The sequence below is a fragment of the Anolis carolinensis genome, chromosome 5 (assembly GCF_035594765.1).
Source record: "Anolis carolinensis isolate JA03-04 chromosome 5, rAnoCar3.1.pri, whole genome shotgun sequence".
Taxonomy (NCBI): domain Eukaryota; kingdom Metazoa; phylum Chordata; class Lepidosauria; order Squamata; family Dactyloidae; genus Anolis; species Anolis carolinensis.
This window is the reverse complement of record NC_085845.1, coordinates 66,542,485-66,561,363: the sequence shown is the minus strand read 5'-3', so window position 1 is coordinate 66,561,363 and position 18,879 is coordinate 66,542,485. Positions and strand designations below refer to the sequence as shown.

General features: G+C 40.3%; 1 protein-coding gene across 2 annotated transcripts in view; it reads left to right on the top strand.

Annotated features, from left to right (window-relative positions):
• irf2 (interferon regulatory factor 2) overlaps nucleotides 1–18,879 on the top strand; it is a 55,427-nt gene that overhangs the window by 26,274 nt on the left and 10,274 nt on the right. The window contains exons 1-6 of one of the 2 annotated variants that reach the window (XM_062981406.1): nucleotides 981–1,470; nucleotides 8,543–8,635; nucleotides 11,752–11,851; nucleotides 13,446–13,619; nucleotides 15,256–15,302; nucleotides 17,474–17,588. In XM_062981406.1, the coding sequence (XP_062837476.1) occupies nucleotides 8,549–8,635; nucleotides 11,752–11,851; nucleotides 13,446–13,619; nucleotides 15,256–15,302; nucleotides 17,474–17,588 (523 nt within the window). In that variant the 5' untranslated portion in view covers nucleotides 981–1,470; nucleotides 8,543–8,548. Of the gene's footprint in view, nucleotides 1–980; nucleotides 1,471–8,542; nucleotides 8,636–11,751; nucleotides 11,852–13,445; nucleotides 13,620–15,255; nucleotides 15,303–17,473; nucleotides 17,589–18,879 lie in introns of those variants that run through there. The other variant, XM_062981405.1, reaches the window with a different exon arrangement.

Below are 18,879 nucleotides of genomic sequence, written 5' to 3'. Positions count from 1 at the left end.
TGTTTCCACATCCACATTGGAAATACTGTTGGATCTAGCAGTGGCTGACTATTAACATAAACACCATCTGCTCACCATTGAATGTGATACATATATATATATATATATATATATATATATATATAACCTTTTGCTGTCACCGTATGATGATTGTTCTCTGAGTAGGACAGCAAATAGACTCAAAATTGAAATTAAAAAATAGCAGTACAGTAGAGTCTCACTTATTCAAGCTAAACGGGCCAGCAGAAGCTTGGATAAGCGAATATCTTGGATAATAAGGAGGGATTAAGGAAAAGCCTATTAAACATCAAATTAGGTTATGATTTTACAAATTAAGCACCAAAACGTCATGTTATACAACAAATTTGACAGAAAAAGTAGTTCAATATGCAGTAATGTTATGTTGTAATTACTGTATTTACGAATTTAGCACTAAAATATCATGATATATTGAAAACATTGACTACAAAAATGGCTTGGATAATCCAGAAGCTTGGATAAGTGAGGCTTGGATAAGTGAGACTCTACTGTATTTAGAAACTGGAAAGGGGACATTTTCACATTGCACAAGTATGCACCACATCAGATCAGCCTATAAAAACAAATTCTGGTTAAAAAATACCATTGAACAAGAATTGACTAGCAAATTTGATTCTGTTTCATTTTTGTTTAATCAAAAGTTGGGTTTTTCCCCCTACAGTAAGTGTTAAATTAGCATCACTAAAAAGATGATATGTGAGGGAGAGTAAGAATGGCTTTCTTTCCTTTCTCTCTCTCATTTGGACTCTGCGTCATTTGGGCTCTACATTTGGCTTGAAACGGTACGTGTGAAAAGGCTATAGCAAACCACAAGCTAACTATGAGTCAGCAGTGGCCAAAATAAAGCTAATGCGATTTTGAGCTGTATCAACAAGTGTGTGTATACGTGTGTGTGTGTGTGTGTGTGTGTGTGTGTGTGTGTATATTAATTATATGGTCTGCATCAAGGGAAACAGTAATCTGTCTTGGTGAGACATCACCTGGGACACTGTGTCCAGTTCTGGACATCTCAGTTGACGAAGGAACTGTGCAACATGATTCTGATAATTATATGAATTTACCAAATACTGGAGCTATATTAATAAGACACTGGAGCTCTTCTTTGATTTGATGAAGTAAAATGACAAAAAACCTCATTGATTTGTATTCATCCTTACAGGTCTCCTTAAACTGATAAGAGCTGTGCTCTGCAGATATGTTAGCAGCAGGAAGTGCATGGAGGCACAATTTTTCCTTCAACTGGAAACAGGAGTTTGACTTTGTTGTAACCTGGGGCTGAAGTGAAAGAAAGTCTGAGTGCTCATCTCTCATGAATCATAGGAAACAAAAATTGCTCACCGTGAAAGCCTGTTGTGAGGTTTACATTCTCCACTCCCACTTCCCACCTACACTAACGTCATTTCTTTCAACCTATGTGGGCAGGTTTTAAAGGTATGTTGCATCTGGAAGGAAAGTGGTTACCTAGTCATTCGTTTTGCAGGCCTAGTACTGCTACTACTTCTTCCTCTCCCCAAGTTATTTTATTTAGCTTTTTCCCACCATAAAAAGAGGGGTACATATGGACAGAGATGGGTCCATGAAGCCTAGTGCCTGTTTCCAAAAAAGAGAAATTATATGTCACTTCCTGGATCAGTGGAAATTCTTAATGTGGAAAAGCCATGTTATTGTTATAGTGCCTGGAAGCATTTCTGGACAAAGTATTCATCACATTAGTGATTTTTTTTCCATGTCAGGAGCGACATGAGAAATTGCTTCTAGTGTGAGAGAATTGGCTGTCTGCAAGGACGTTGCTCAGGGGGCACCCAGATGTTTGATGATTTGCCATCCTTGGAAGTTTCTCTCATGTCCCTGCATGGAGAGCTAGAGCTGACAGAGGGAGCTCACCCATTCTCCCCAGATTTGAACTGCCAACCTGTCAGTCAGTAGTCCTGCCGGCACAAGGGTTTAACCTATTGCGGCACCGGAGACTCCTACATTAGAGATTGGGAGGTACTATTTAGCTTTCCACTTACCCCCATGGACCCTTCATTTCAAGGGAAAAGGTAGCAGTGGTAGGAAAACTAGGGAAAAATGCAAATGGAGGAAGGAAATGTATAAAATCCTGGCAAAATGTTTTTACTTTAGAATGATCGTTCTCACCTCTATGCTTGCTTAATTTCTTGAACAGCATACTGTGATTTTTTTCAAAGTTGTAAAATTGCAAAATGTATAGAAAAAATATAAACATCCAAGTTACAACTAGAGGTAAAAGGGTGGCAGAAGAAAACTAATGACTAATTCTATTGAGCAACCGTTACCTGGTTTGCATTTATGCTGCAGCTTCGCCCACCCAACTGTAATTGCTTCCGTGATGATTTCTATTGCTGTTCATAGTTCATCAGCAATAGAAGCCTATGGTTTTTCGCCTTTACTTTTGTGCAGCTGTGGATTGAAGGGTTAGTTAGCTTAAGGTAGCTAAGATGTTTTGAACTCAGCCATCTCCTCTTTCTGAACCAGAAGTAATATCTTCTGGCCGCACTACACCATCTATGTGCCGAGATCTTGTACACATTCAAATGCATGTGAAGATAATGCCTCTTTTCCCCTTGGGAAAGGAATCTGCTTAAGGCACAGAAAACGGGATGGGTGCAGTGTCATGCCTGAGCTGATAAGAGCCGGCAAGGCCAGCGTTTTGGCTGCCACATGGTTCTTCCATTCACTGACATTTGCAAGACATTTGCAGGAGCAGCATTACTCCTCCCCCCTCCCAGATGTTTACAGCTACTGCTGTGCATAAGTCCTGACATTGCTGAAAGCACCCATAGCCCTCCCTGCCTCAAAAAAACTTCACTTCAAGACCTTTGTGAGTAAGCTTCAGACTACTTCCTAAACTAGTCCATATTATCGGAGGTGCCAGGCCTTTTGGAGGCGCCCCATGCGCGTTGCTAGGCAGCAGCGTGCATGGGGCGCTTCCCTAAGCCGAGTGCACGCCATAGGGACGGGCCCCGTCCCTCCAGCAAACACTTGCCCCTTGGGAGGTGCCCCCTCGCACAGGGTGCTTCCCTAAACCGGCTTGCCGGAGGGTTAATAGGGCCTCCCAATAATCTGTCAGTTCTGGTTATTCAACATTCGGCCCACTCATTTATGTCGAATAACCGGAACTCTACTGTATATATCCACATGTACTTACGTAAGGTAATTTGGCTTTTCAGTTGTTAGACTGATAATCTAGTTGTCTCTGATCTGTTAAGAACAGAGATTATGCCAATGCACCAAAACAGCAGAGTTTCAGAAGTGTTTTTTTTCCCCAGTACTCAAAAACATCTACCCTCCCATAAAACATCTTGTTTCTATATCATGCTCTCAAGAGACAAAAATAAAGTAGACTTCATTAAAAGTAACATACTTAGTTTATTCACAACCTTAATGTATTCAGCATACAGGTACATAACTTGTCAATCCAGTTACAGATAGGTTTGAAATAGTTTCTCTGTGCAGATAACATAGGAGATATTTTTTATAATCTAGAACAATGTGAGTTTGCCCTAAACAATCCAAAGTCTACATGGTGTCTGTCTGTGTCTGTGCTCTAATGGAGTCTGAATCATCACATGGCTAAAGCATTTCTTTTTTCTAAAATGGAGTCTGAGCTCAGAGCAGTCCTAGATCTAATCATATAGTTTGCAGCCCCTCCCACAACCTCAAGAAACATAGAGTAAAGGGAAAGCTGCATACTAAAACATACATATACAATAAAGTACTGTATTTTACGATATTTTCCGGCATATAAGATGACTGGGTGTATAAGTCGACCCCCAACTTTTCCAGTTGAAATATAGTTTGGGATATACTCGTTGTATAAGACTTCCCCTCTTCCAACTCACACCAAATAAAAGACTATCAGAGCGGTAGCACAAACACGCCTCTTTTACCCATCTAGCCCACCCTTGTGTCCTATTACCATACCTCCTTCTCTGCCGCTCAGATCTCGCACATGCGCATCTGCACCGCCTCACTGCAGTCCTCAGGAGCAAGATCTGAGAGACAGAGAAGGAGGTATGGTAATAGAATACAAGGGCAGGCCAGATGAATGAAAGGCGTTTTTCTGGGCACAGCGCCACTCTATCTCTTTTTTCCATACCCTGGGCATCCTGGATGTCTGCAACTTGCCCCACCCTTCACTATACCTTCCCGGTGAGGCACCCCCTCACCTCGTCATCGGGACCGCTTTAAGTCACTTCTTTCCACGAATCCTGGTGAGTGGATTTTTTTCTACTGTGCTTGTACAGCGCCACCCTTGCTGCTTTCATACAGTCACCGCATATGGCGGGGATGCGGTCACGGATGTTTTTTAGCTCCCCTCAGCATATGTGGCGACTACAGATTCTCCAGTTTCATCACCTGCGTATAAGACAACCCCCAACTTTTGAGAAGATTTTCCTGGGTTAAAAAGTAGTCTTATATGCTAGTAAGTAAGTAAAAATGATCATATACAAACAAATTATTAGTGGAGGCTTAAAGAAGGTTGCTATTTCCAACACCAACCAATCAGCATCTAGGACTAATGCATTTCAAGCTGTTTGACAAAAACTTTCTAACAAACAGATGTGCTGGCTAGAGCTTATGAGAGTTATGGTCTAACAAAAGCTGAAGATTGCATTTGGTTTACACCAGTGGTCATTTGCTATGATTTACATACATTTTATTTATTTTGTGGCAATAATCATATGGAACTGAGTATGTATGTATGACAGATTTCCAGATGTAATGCTACTTTGTCTTTGGTAGACGAGAAAAGGAAATACTGCAGTGATAGGTGTTAAGTCATAATGTGGAGCGATGATCAGTGCTTCCTTTTCTTCATTTGTACAATTCAGCTGCACCTGTTACTGGTAGATTTGCATGCATGAGGTTCACTTCCTGTTACAGGTGTTTAGTTCTTAAATTGTATCTCACAGAGAAGGTGCTACATAATCCTTTCTGAAACTGTAGGCCTTCTGAACTCCAGCGCCACTTCAAAACCTTGCCAAGGAGAACATGTTTTCCTTCTGAAATGAATCAGAAAAGGCACAGACTGCAGGCAGAGGGCTTCTTGCCTGGGTTGGAAGGCAAGAGGACTAAGTGACTTATATTGCTAGCAATTAATATCATGCAGGAGGCTAATAATCTTTTGTTGAGCCAGTTGGTAGGAGCAAACCTATTCCCCCCTTAAAGTAGGGGGCTTGTTTCATGATAGTTAAATGAACTGCACACCTTTGCGCGTCCTGTTCTTTTTCTCGTGTTTCGGATGCTTTCACACACAAACCTGACTGTAGCAAACACAGCCTCCTTTCCTTAGTTTCTTTTCTTTTTTTTACTTTGCTGGTAGGGTTGGATAATATATTTTACTGCAGTATGGGTCCACATTTACATTAATTATTTGGCATAGAACTGCTGTCATGTCTTCTTTCTAGTTTGCAAACATTAATTAAGATATGTGTTGATATGGATGCATAATGAATCATGAACAAATTGTATGGGAAGGGTAAACATGTTTAATAATTAAATACTTTTTAACATAGATATCATATCATTGTGTGGAACATATTTATTTATTTACAGTATTTATATTCCGCCCTTCTCACCCCGAAGGGGACTCAGGGCGGATCACATTATACACACATAGGGCAAACATTCAATGCCCATAAACACATCAAACAGAGACCGAGACAGACGCAGAGGCAATTTAACCTTCTCCTGAGGGGATGTTCGATTCTGACCACAGGGGGGAGCAGCTGCTTCATCATCCACTCTGACGGCACTTCCTCATTCCAGGTCATAAATTAGTTAAACTTGCCTCCCCACTTTTATAAGTGGTACCTTATTTCCTACTTGATAGTTGCAACTATCTTTTGGGTTGCTAGGTCAGCAACGAGCAGGGGCTATTTTTTTATTTTTTATTGACGGGTGCTCACCCTGCCACAGGCTGGCCTCGAACTCATGACCTCATGGTCAGAGTGATTTATTGCAGCTGCTCAACAGCCTGCGCCACACCCTGGCCCCATCTTATGAATGGTGTTGGCATGCATATCAGAAACATTTAGGAAGTTCTCATGTACTTATGACATACCACAAAATATAATTGAAAACAGAGTCTCTGTGTTAGGTTGTAGCTTCTTCATCCTCAACTCTAATGTCTATAATGGCTTTGCTTGTGTTCTTTGACTGAAAATCCTAAATATTTCTCTCCCCAACTACAAATCCCAGGATTCCCTAGCATGGTCCCGTGTTTTCCCGAAAATAAGACAGTGTCTTATATTAATTTTTGCTCTCAAAGATGCTCTGGGTCTTATTTTCAGGGGATGTCTTATTTTGTCCAAGTGAAATACAAATTTCTTCTTGAAAGATCTCAGGATTTTAAATGTTTTATCTTCTTGTATTGTATATTGGCATTGAATTTTTGCCAGATTGTGAGCCGCCCTGAGTCCCTTTGGATGAGAAAGGGCGAGATAGAAATGAGGGAAATAATAAATAAATAAATAAATAAACTGCATATGTAATGTTTGACCTTCTCGCTCTAAACTGTGTGACAGGGTTCAAGTAATGTATACTGTTGTAAGCCCTCCAAATCTGTTCATGGGGAACTCGTTTTATTCTTTTTGCCTCTTTCGCTTTTTCTTAAGAACATTTCTATAATTATCACTTTACTTTTCCCATGGTGTTGACTGAGCAAGGAAAGCACATCAAATTTCACTCCCAGGAAGCTTTTCTAACTCTTGTAATGCTAATAGCCTGAATCCTACTTGCATTTGTTGATTTGACCTGAAGTCACTTCTATATTCAGCCCAGTGTAGCATGCCATTCTGCTTGAAGCCTAATAGCACCCATTTAGGGGACTGTGGCATTCCTGATTCATGAAAACATGCAATGTGTGCCATCTAAAATTACATCAGCTTCATTTTACTGACGTATTACATTGCAGGCTCGTAATTAACTCCATGGTGTTATTTGTCCATTGGCCGCTGTTACAGCATATTATATCTAATGTATGATTTCAGCCTTGCATAAAGTAGAAAGCAAATAAAAATAGGCGTTCATCACCCATCCCAAATGTAAAGTACACCGCTGCCTGATCTTTTCTGTGCTTACTGAGAAGGGCCTCCCATGAAAAGTGTGCATGAATATATGGTTACTCGGAATGTCCCGTGAGCTTAAAGTGATTTATCCAAGTTATTGTGCACCTACCGTTAGCCAAAGATTTTACCAACTTCTTTTAAGACAGAGATGAAGCATGTGCTCCCACTGAGACCAGTTTTTAATTTTGACACTGACATGTTCTTTAGCTGATAATATCATGAAAACCATTGGCACTTTCAAAGAATTGAAAGAAGGGATTCTGGTAGCTGTAATCTAAAAATAAGTTTTCCAAACTTGAGTCAGGTGTGGAGAATGCTTGCATTGCTGTCATGATTGCTGAAATTATTATTGTTTGAATAAATGGGACTCAACGTTCTATGTTAAATAATGTCAATGAGTTGTATCCAGATTTAATCATACATAGAATAGAAATACGGAAATACCGTAAATGGGATTTAAGTGAGTCCTCCCTGTAGACTCAAATCAAGGAAAAGTTTCATGAGAACTACCAGCAACAGCAAGAGTATCCTCTGCGCAGCTAAACCAGGAAATCCCAAATGGGTGGCCCCCCACGAGGGTCTTCTTCCAGAGTCAGACCAAGAATGGACAACTTGGAAGTCCTTAAACAGACTCAGAAGTGTGTTGGGAGATCAAAAGACAACCTGGCTAAATGGCACTATCTAGAACAATCCTCCACCTTGTGTGACTGTGGGGCAGAACAAACAACTCAGCATCTGTATGTTTGCCCACAATGCCCTGCCTCATGCACAGAGGAAGAACTGTTTAAAGTTACAGACAACGCGGTCGCTGTTGCCCATTTTTGGTCTAAAATTATTCAGCCACTTGTGTTCCCTCTTTATCAGTTTTATACTTATTTATTGATGCAATGCTTTTGGACACAAAATACATAAATAAATTTAAGTGCCCTCAGTTTTAATGGGCCTCCTCTAAGTATTACAATGTTCAGATCCAGCCCATAAATTATTAGTTTTTATTTATCCGGGTTAGATATCCCTTATGCAAAATGCTTGGAACCAGAAGTTTTTTGGATTTCGGAATATCTGCACAATGAGATATCTTGGAGATGGGACCAAAAGCCAAACACTAAATTCATTGATGCTTCATATATTTCTTATACACATAGCCTGAAATGTCATTTCATATAGAACATGTTAAATAATTTTGTGCATGGAACAAAGTTTGTGTACATTGAACCAAAGCAAAAGTGTTGCTATCTCAGCCAACCATGTGGACAGTTTTGTAGTATTTCGGATTTCCACATAAGCAGTGCTCAACTTGGATTGAGTTAATTTCATTTTTGTGTCGGAAAACATATATGTATGTTAATGAAAAGTAAACATTCCTGGGCTGTCAGAGTGATTTATCAATGCTTCCTCTTCTTGCAAAGGAAACAATGCCGGTGGAAAGAATGCGAATGCGGCCATGGCTAGAGGAGCAAATACATTCAAACAAAATACCAGGTCTGAAATGGCTAAATGAGGTAAGGCCAGTCTCTATTTTTAAACAGGGATAACAAACCAGAATGGGAAAAAACAGTTCTTTTATCATTATGATTAAAAAAATATTTTTATTGATGCTTTAGTTATACATACCATATATACTTGAGTATAAGCCGACCCGAATATAAGCCGGGGCACCTAATTTATCCACAAAAACTGGAAAAACTTATTGACTTGACAAGCCCTATGAGGATTGGCTTAAAGGGCTGGGCTTGTTTAGCCTGCAGATGAGAAGGCTGAGAGGAGACATTATGAGGGCCATGTAGAAATATGTGAAGAGAAGTCATAGGGAGGAAGGAGCAACCTTGTTTTCTGCTGCCCTGGAGACTAGGACGCAGAACAACGGCTTCAAACTACAGGAAAGGAGATTCCACCTAAACATTAGGAAAGACTTCCTCACTGTAAGGAGAGCTGTTCAGCAGTGGAATGTGGTGGAGACTCCTTCTTTGGAAGTTTTTAAGCAGACACTGGATGGCCATCTGTCAGGGGTGCTTTGAATGCAGTTTCCTGCTTCTTGGCAGGGGTTGGACTGGATTGCCCATGTGGTCTCCTCCAACTCTATGATTTGATGGTATTATTTCATCCAACTTATGCATAGCTGACACAGTGATTTGTCAGCAATTTGGAACTCTCTGCCTTGGAGTGTGGTGGAGGCTTCTTCTTTGGAGGTTTTTAAACAGAGGCTAGATATTATTATTATTATATTATTATTATTATTATTATTATTGATGTCTGTCTCCAAGAAAGGATGCACTTGGACACAATCCCTTCAACTGCCCTGGTTCTGTTGTTGTTGTTGTTGTTGTTATTATTATTATTATTATTATTATTATTATTATTATTATTATTATTGATGTCCATCTCCAAGAAGGAATGCACTTGGACACAATCCATTCAACTGCCCTGGTTCTATTATTATTATTATTATTATTATTATTATTAATATTAATATTAATATTGATGTCCATCTCCCAGAAGGGATGCACTTGGACACAATCCCTTCAACTACCCTGGTTCTATTATTATTATTATTATTATTATTATTATTATTATTATTATTATTATTGATATCCATCTCCAAAAAGAGATGCACTTGGGCACGATCCCTTCAACTGCCCTGGTTCTATTATTATTATTATTATTATTAATAATAATAATATTAATAATATTAATATTGATGTCCATCTCCAAGAAGGAATGAACTTGGGCACAATCCCTTCAACTGCCCTGGTTCTATTATTATTATTATTATTATTATTATTATTATTATTATTATTATTAACGAGACAGAGTAAGGAAGGAGGCTGGGATCTGAAGGAAGGACGCCCAAGGCGGCAAGCTCACCAGCTGCTTCACTGGGACCAGAGGCTGAAGAATGGAGACCCAAGGCAGTCCCCATCGGTAGCAGTGCGGAGCTTCAGCCGGCTGGAGGCAGCCTCGCCAGAAGTGGTGGCAAGAGTGTTCACCAGCTGCTTAACTTGGCTAGAGGAGGAAAATTGAGGCCGAAAGCTTCCCTGGAGGCTCTGATGCCGCAGCCGCCACTTGTCCTCCACCTCCTCTTCTTCCATGGCCCGCAGGCCGAGGAGGAGAAGTGGCAGTAACAGTGGCAACATCGGAGCCTTGCTTGCGGGCTCCGCTGCTGCTGCTGCCCATTCTCCTCCTCCGGCAGGCTCCATGGAGACAAAGGCCAGCCAGCTTCAGAGCCTGGCCTCCAGGATCTGCCGGCTGGCTTAACTCCAGTATAAGCCGAGGGAAGCTTTTTCAGCCCAAAAAAAGGGCTGAAAAACTCGGCTTATATTCAAGTATATAGTAAAATTCTAAATTATGATTTGAGGCTATATGGGAAATGATCTTATTTATAGCCCTGGTTTGTCAATCAAAGGCAATCCAGTTCTCTGCTTCAGATTTTTTTTTCATGTCAGGAGTGACTTAAGAAACTGCACGTCACTTCTGGTGTGAGAGAATTGGCCGTCTGCAAGGACGTTGCCCAGGGGATGCCCAGATGTTTTGATGTTTTTACCACCTTGTGAGAGGCTTCTCTCATGTCCCCACATGAAGCTGATAGAGGGAGGTCTTCCGCGCTCTCCCCAGATTGGATTCGAACCAGCAACCTTCAGGTCAGCAACCCAACCATCAGTCCTGCCAGCCCAAGGGTTTAACCCACTATGCCACGGGTGGCTCCTGGTTCAGATGTAACCATTATAAAGAGCTTCCTATCAGCCAGGAAAGTGAACAGTGGACGATAGACCTACCTGGTGGAATAAAGGATAGGGCTCTTGCCCCTTTAATGTTAGTGTGAAAGAGGGACTTTTCGGCAAATGACAACCCTGTTGAAATTCTCTCTTCTGAATAAACATTTAATGGATAAGGGCCATGTACCTTACATCACCTGGTAACTCTAAAAAGGGATGAATGAAGAGTGAAGACAAGGAGCTGTGTTGTCTTGAGGATTCTGGGACATGTAATTCAAAAAATTTCAAACACTTTTCTTGGCTTCAACATTTCACACTTGAAGTGAAACAACTCATCACCATGGGTATTCTAATATTCATGGTTTTGTGGGATACTTTAAGTGGATTAGTCTACTTTGGTAACCTCATCCAACTACTAGAGGCCATGAGTTGTCAATTACTAAGATATATATTTTATTTTTATAGCCTGACCTATTCTGAGGACAGTAAGAACAGCCGTTTTTCAGTTATGTCACTCTGTTTGTCTCCAGGGGGAAGGAACTGAAATGTTTAGAGGAGGCCAACAGAATGTAAAATGTTTTCCTGAAATGACAGTATTCCGCATACAATAGTGGCTCTAAATATTGGAAACCTTTTTGCAGTATTGAGAACTATTTCCAGGAATAGTGTATGGTTTTAATAAACACAAAAACACTGAGTAATTTGGGTGTTCTATTTGATTTTAATTACTGCTGTTCAGTCATTGATTTGGCATTTAAAGAGAAAGACTGAGCCAGAAAGTGAGCATGTGACAGAAAATATGCACAGAATGTACAGCTGGACTCTATAAAGTAATGGGATTTGAAGACAATCTCTGTATTAATTGTTGTTGTCACTCATTTCCTGTTTTTGGGGGGTATTTTCAGGAAAAGAAGATTTTTCAAATTCCTTGGATGCATGCGGCACGTCATGGGTGGGATGTTGAAAAAGATGCCCCCTTGTTCAGGAACTGGGCCATTCACACAGGTAAAGAAGCTCATTCGTATGAGACAGATGTGTGGCAGCGTTTGCTTGTTGTCTTTTCTTTATCCCAGGAATACCATTTTCTATTTTGCTTTACTGTTTGGCCATCCCGACTGTTGCCTGATGAGAAGCGCAGCAAGTACATGGGCTCTTAACAGCTACAGGCACTTCCCCTATTCAGTAAAGCAGAGAAAGTAAATTCAGATACACATCCTTTTGCTTTCATGGAGCTGTCTTGTGATTCAGAGACGTTTTTACAAATAAACATGGACTATAGTTGAGCAAGTTGATGGGCACGTCATGCAAAGTTTGTGCTTAGATTAATAAGGTAAAGGTAGGTAAAGGTTTCCCCCTGACATTAAGTCTAGTCGTGTCTGACTCTGGGGGTTGGTGCTCATCTCCACTTCTAAGCCAAAGAGGCGGTAATGTCCGTAGATGCCTCCCAGGTCATGTGGCCAGCATGACTGCATGGAATGCCGTTACCTTTCCACCGGAGCGGTACCTATTGATTTACTCACAGGAGCTGAGGCTAACAGCAGAAGCTCACCCACTCCTCAGATTTGAACTGCCAACCTTTTGGTCAGCAATTTCAGCAGCTCAGCAGTTTAATCTACTGTGCCACCGCGGGTTATATTAATAACATAGTTTAATTATGGTTAAAATGTGTGTATTGTTATTATTCCTACAGATGTTTTTTCTCTAGGAATTTCTAGGTCCAACATGGTTCTATGGACAACATCTAGTGCAGTGGTTCCCAACCTTTTTTTGGCCAGGGATCACTTTGACCAGGGACCACTTTCCAGCATTAGTACCAAAAGGGTTCTGAATCAGTTTTTGGTCGACTTTAGATTCGGTTTGGTTATTTGGGGTTTCTGATACAAAATATATGTCACCCAGTAATCGCCATCTGCTCGCCCACGGAAAACCATATTTAATAATCTAGAGCTGATGTGGTCTATCCAAGGCAGTTTTCTGAATCAGCACCTCAAATAACCCCAGGAACAGGCCTAAAAACGAAGACACAAAGAAAAAAAATTGGCTGGGCTGTGGTATTATCCGTAGTTGTAATGGTGAGGCTGTGGACCATATTTTAGTTCTTGCGGGCTGCTGGTGGTCCACGGACCACAGTTTGGGACCACTGATCTAAGGGAAATCAAACCAGAGTTGTACTGGACACATATACAAAATGGAGTCCTGAGTCTGAACATGCTCAGTACAGTCACATGTCTATAACCCCTCCCACACCAAAGAGGTAATTCAAACTGGCAAATCAACATACACATAGAATACAGGTTAGCAAATATATACATTAACAAATAAAAAGTAGGCTTCAGAGGTTGCAATTTCCAATAACAGTTGGATTTGCATAGAAAAAAATGTTAGATAATGTCGACAAGTGTTTTCCATATGCTTTTATTGGAATGTTTTTATTATCTAGAATGGTCCTCTCTTCATAGTTCGTCTCTTTTGCATTGCCTTTTCTCCCTGTTGCCTTTCCTTCTCAATTCTGAAATGAAGTCTTATCATTACTGTTCTCATAAGAGAATTCTCAGTGACAAAGAGCAATTTAACAAGCACCTTCCACTTTTTTCTCTAGGAAAGTACCAGCCAGGAGTCGATAAAGCAGATCCAAAGACGTGGAAGGCAAATTTCCGATGTGCAATGAACTCCTTGCCTGATATTGAAGAAGTCAAAGACAAAAGCATAAAGAAAGGAAACAATGCCTTCAGAGTATACCGAATGTTGCCATTATCAGAGAGGCCCAAAAAAGGTAAAATGGGAGAAATATTGTGGGCTTAGCCAATGATTTGGTTATGGATGTTTCCCTTCTGAAAATCAGAGAACCACGTTTTAATCATGTACTGCTGATCATAGTCGTATTGTGTAAAAAATGGTTGCGGTACAGATGTGTCCACAGCTGCTTCCTTTAATGGCAGGCACACATAGTCTGCAGAATTGCCCCTAGTAATAATGCAATGTTTCATGCTTGGCCAAAAGGCAGTTGATGTCAGCTGAAAGGTGATGGGTATCAACCCTGTATTTTTCCCCCCACCAATGGCTCCACGTGATGCCATGACATGCTTCTTTCCACTACTTCTCTACTTACAAACGAAGAGGAACTGTTTAGAACAAATGAGGAGACATGGTTCAGAGGTTGGGCATATGGTCTGCATGAAGGTGGTTCCAGGTTCTATTCCTGGCATGGCCCTTGTCAGAAAAACATTTGATCAACATGCAGTGTGAAAAGAATTCAGCCCAAAGTGGAGCAACAAAACAATCAGCATAGAAAACAATAGGCAAGGCAGGCAAATGGTTTGGCATACATATTGGCCTTCTTTTGTGCCAAGGACAATGAAGGCAAAGGGAAAATAATTCATAGAAAACTGTGGTTTGCTAGATAATTTTAATCCTGTGCAATTAATTATTTCCATTTCAATTCAGAGATTGGTTTTTTTTAGTTAGCCAGAAACCACAACAAATACATATTCATGATTTGTTGTATGTTTTCTATGCCTATAGGTTTTGACTTTGTTGTACCCCATCCTGAGGCATTAGGAGAGGCAGGTCACAAATATAATGTATTGTTGTTGTTATTATTATTATTATTATTATTATTATTATTATTATTATTATTATTATTATTTTATTGTATGACATATCACAAAATCACAAGTCGAACACTTCCCAAGTGTCTAGGACTGTGTGATGTATTTTCGGATGATGCGTGTAGATCCCAGTAGGGTGGCCTTTTGCAGTTGGCAGATCGTAATTTTGTCAATGTCTATTGTTTCCAAATGCCGGCTGAGATCTTTTGGCACGGCACCCAGTGTGCCCTTCTGAAAATCAGATACAAAGCAAGATTAGTACACAGTAAACAAGATCATCATGCTGGCGTTTGTATTGGATTATACATTGGACACTTCCTAAGTGTCTAGGACAGTGTGATGTATTGGTGGATAATGCGTGCAGATCCGAGTAGGTTGGCTTTTTGGAGTTGACAGATGGTAATTTTGTCAGCGCTGATTGATTTCAAGTGCTAGCCAAGGTCTTTAGGTACTGCACCAAGTGTGCTGATCACCACTGGGACCACCTTTACTGGCTTGTGCCAGAGTCTTTGCAGTTCGATCTTTAAATCCTGTAAGCGTTGTTGTTGTCGTCGTTGTTGTTGTTATTTAGCTAAACAGCTCCCCTTAGTGCCTCATTCATGTTAGTGTGCTTAACAAGGTTAATAGCGAACATTGCTACTGTAGAGTTTTTATCCATTTTGGTTTCAATGGTCAGATTCCTTCAAGTAATACTGACATAATTATTATAATCAGTGATTTTCTGGTATTTGGAGATGCTTGTTTAATATGTTAAGCACATTTGGCAGGCTGCAAGGAAATAATTTTCTTCCATGTCTACAGGAAAGAAACCCAAATCAGACAAGGAAGATAAGGTGAAGCTAATTAAGGTAACTTCTCATTTTATGGGAAAAGACATTGCAGTTTTGGGCTAGAAGATAATGGGAACTTCAAGTACAGTGTTCCCTCACTACTTCGCGGTTCACTTTTCACAGATTCGCTGTTTCACGGTTTTTCAATAAACTCTAAAAGACTATTATAAATCATAAAAAAATTACAATGTACAGCCTAAGGAAGGGAGGAAGGAGAAGCCGAAGGGAGAGAAAAGGAGCCCAAGCGGCAACGGGAGGAGAAGGAGGCTTATTGGTTGATAAAGGCTTAAAATAGTGTATAACTGCTAAAATAATGTATAAATATTAAAATAAATATAGCGTCCCTACTTCGCAGATTTTCACTTATTGTGGGTGGTCCTGGAACCTAACCCGTGCGATAAGTGAGGGAACACTGTACTAATACTAGCCAATATGTCCCAAGATCCTCTCTGTTAGACCATATTCCCATGTCTTCTGAGTGCTGTTCTTTATTTACTGTCCTAATTTTAGAGTTTTTTTTTTAATACTGGTAGCCAGATTTTGTGCATTTTCATGGTTTTTTCCTTTCTGTTGAAATTTTCCACATGCTTGTGGATTTCAGTGGCTTCTCTGTGTAGTCTGACATGGTGGTTGTTAGAATGGTCTAGCATTTCTGTATTCTCAAATAATATACTCTATGTAAATAAAGATCAACACTCAAAAAAAGAGGAATTCCAGACATGAAACAATCAGGGTCAGCTAACCCCTCCCAACAAAGGATTCCCCCAGGCAGGAAGCAGCCAGGCTTTGAAGCTGTAAGGCCATTCAGTGCTAATCAAGGTGGCCAATTGCAACATTCACACTTGCCTAGTTTCCAACAGACGTCACAACCTCTGGGGATGCCTGCTATAGATGTGAGCAAAATGTCAGGAGAGAATGCTTCTGGAACATGGCCATACAGCTCAGAAAACTCACAGCAACTCAATGATTCTGGCCATGAAAGCTTTCAACAGCAAATAAGCAAACCACTTTAAAAAAATTGAAATTCTTAAAGAGCTCAATTTTGCTTAGTAGCACGTTTTTTGGACTCTCACAGAATCGCAGTATATTGTGTACTAGAAATGAGAACCACCTCTCTGTTGGTGGGGATAATAAATGAAGTTAGCTTTAATTTTAGTCTTTTGCATTTCTTTCCAAATGTGGAACAGAAGAGCTAAACAAATTCAGCACTGAAACAGAAAACAAATATTCTTACCTAAATGGAGCCTGAAGTCATCTTACCTGGTACTTGGGTTGCATTTTGTTTTCTGGAAGGATATGTATCATTAAAAGATACTATGTGAGTACAAAGTTTTTGCAGTAAAGCTTCTGCCCAAGATTTGTAGTCTTGATGGGACTGTGATCTCATTGTGATCACGCAGTCTGCAGTCGTTGCATTTCAGTGTTCTTGGAAATCTGCAGTTAGGGTTAGTAAATAAAAAGATAGCTAATAAAAAGAAACATTATGACAGTGTTGCTGTGAGATTTCCGGGTTGTATGGCCATGTTCCAGAAGCATTATCTCCGGATGTTTCACCCACATCTGTGGCAGGCATCCTCAGGGGTTGTGAGGTTCTATGGCACATCTGTGGCAGGCGACCTCTCAGGATGCCTGCCATTGATGTGGGTAAAATATCAGAAGAGAATGCTTCTGGAACATGGCCATACAGCTCAGAAAACTCAAAGCAACGCAGTGATTCAGCCATGAAAGCCTTTGATAACACATTGAACGTTATGACAGTTCTTCACCTTTTTAAACACCTGATGTTAATCTTTCATTAACTTTTCTTGGAAGACACCATATAAATGTCATATCTTGCTTTCATGTATACAAATGAGATATATGAACAAAGCTGGGTTGGGTTGCCTTCTCAGTATTAGTCATGTTTGAATTGTCAGATCTGATGTCATCTAACTACAGGTATGGACAAACTTTGGCCCTCCAGGTGTTTTGGACTTCAACTCCCTCAATTCCTTACAGCCGGTAGGCTGTTAGGAATTGTGGGAGTTGAAGTCCAAAACACCCGGAGGGCCAAAGTTTGCCCATGCCTGTTCATGACATAAGAGACTGTATGAGACCTTAAAGGTGTGGACAGGACTAAGAAAGGAGAAAGTGGTTATCGTTCCCCCTTCTCTATCACCCTGACACCGTCCCTAATGTTTTCTTTCTAGCAAGAACCAGAGGAGTCGTCTTACGAACTGTGTAATGGGTCAAGTCAAACATTTCCTGATTTCTGCTTATCTTCCACAATAAAAACTGAAGTCGACAGTACAATAAACATTGTAGGTAAGCAGTCCCAGCACACGCCTTTTCATGGTTGACAAGTGTCTACAGCACTAGCTTTGGACTTTCAAGCTCTGTGTCTCTATAATGTCAGTAACATGATGACATTATGACAATAGGTTGGGAGCTCTGATAGAAGGTACTTGCAGATGGCATCATTGCATGCTGCAGATTTAACTGCTTCTCTGCACATTATGCATAATGATAGCATACTTTGGGATGGAACCATCGGGCCAACTTGGCTCTGGCTAATTTTACATCACAGTGGGCTTACACGCTAAACATAAACCCGGATCTGGTCCCTTATCACCAGGAAAAATTAGAATAGTAGCTTTAACAATATTTTCCTAGATTACAAAGAAGAAAGTGAGACAGAATGATTTTTTCATTATTTCTAAAGCTAAAGTCCTGTATTAATAGAACTCCAGCTTTCATATGTTGGAATTACACTTCACTGGGTTTATATGGTCAGGCACCGCAGAACAACTGATCAAGTGGGCAGACATGCCTTTTATTTGCTGCCTCATCAAATTCATAGAAATGCAACCTCCCAGAGGTACAATTTAGGAGTTTGTTTCCAAAAGGTACCAATTCCACCTGAAAATGTTTTTTAGGAATCAAAAATACAAACGTGCTGATGACATGCATGCTGTTTTATATTTATTTTGTTATATTGTTTTAATTCATGGATTGTGTTTTAACCTATGTTTATACCCCATGTAAGCCACCCCAAGTCCCTTCAGGGAAATGGAGGCAGAATATAAAAATAAAGTTATTATTATTATTATTGGCTATAAAATGTAATTTACCAAGCCAGGTATCAAAGTGATTTCATACATTTCGATAATTTTTATCTGTACATAATATTCCTAGCCAACAATGTGCTTCCTCCTATGACTCATTTTTCAGGGTTTTTTTGGTTTTTTAGGGAGGGGGGTTGGCTTTAGTTCCTTCTGGAAACAAATTCCACAGTTGGTATCATAATACTGTTTGTGCCAATATAAGACACCAACAAGATCCCAACCATGCTTTTAGCTTTGCACAAGTCTGTTTAGATTTTGATGCACCATTAGAAAGAAATGTTGGGGGGCTTTTTTAGTGTCAGGGGTTACTTGAGAAACTGCAAGTCGCTTCTGGTGTGAGAGAATTGGCTGTCTGCAAGGATATTGCCCAGGGGATGCCTGGATGTTTGATGTTTTACCATCCTGTGGGAGGCGTCTCTCCTTTCCCTGCATGGGGAGCTAGAGCTGACAGATGGGAGCTCACCCCACTCCCCAGATTTGAACTGCTGACC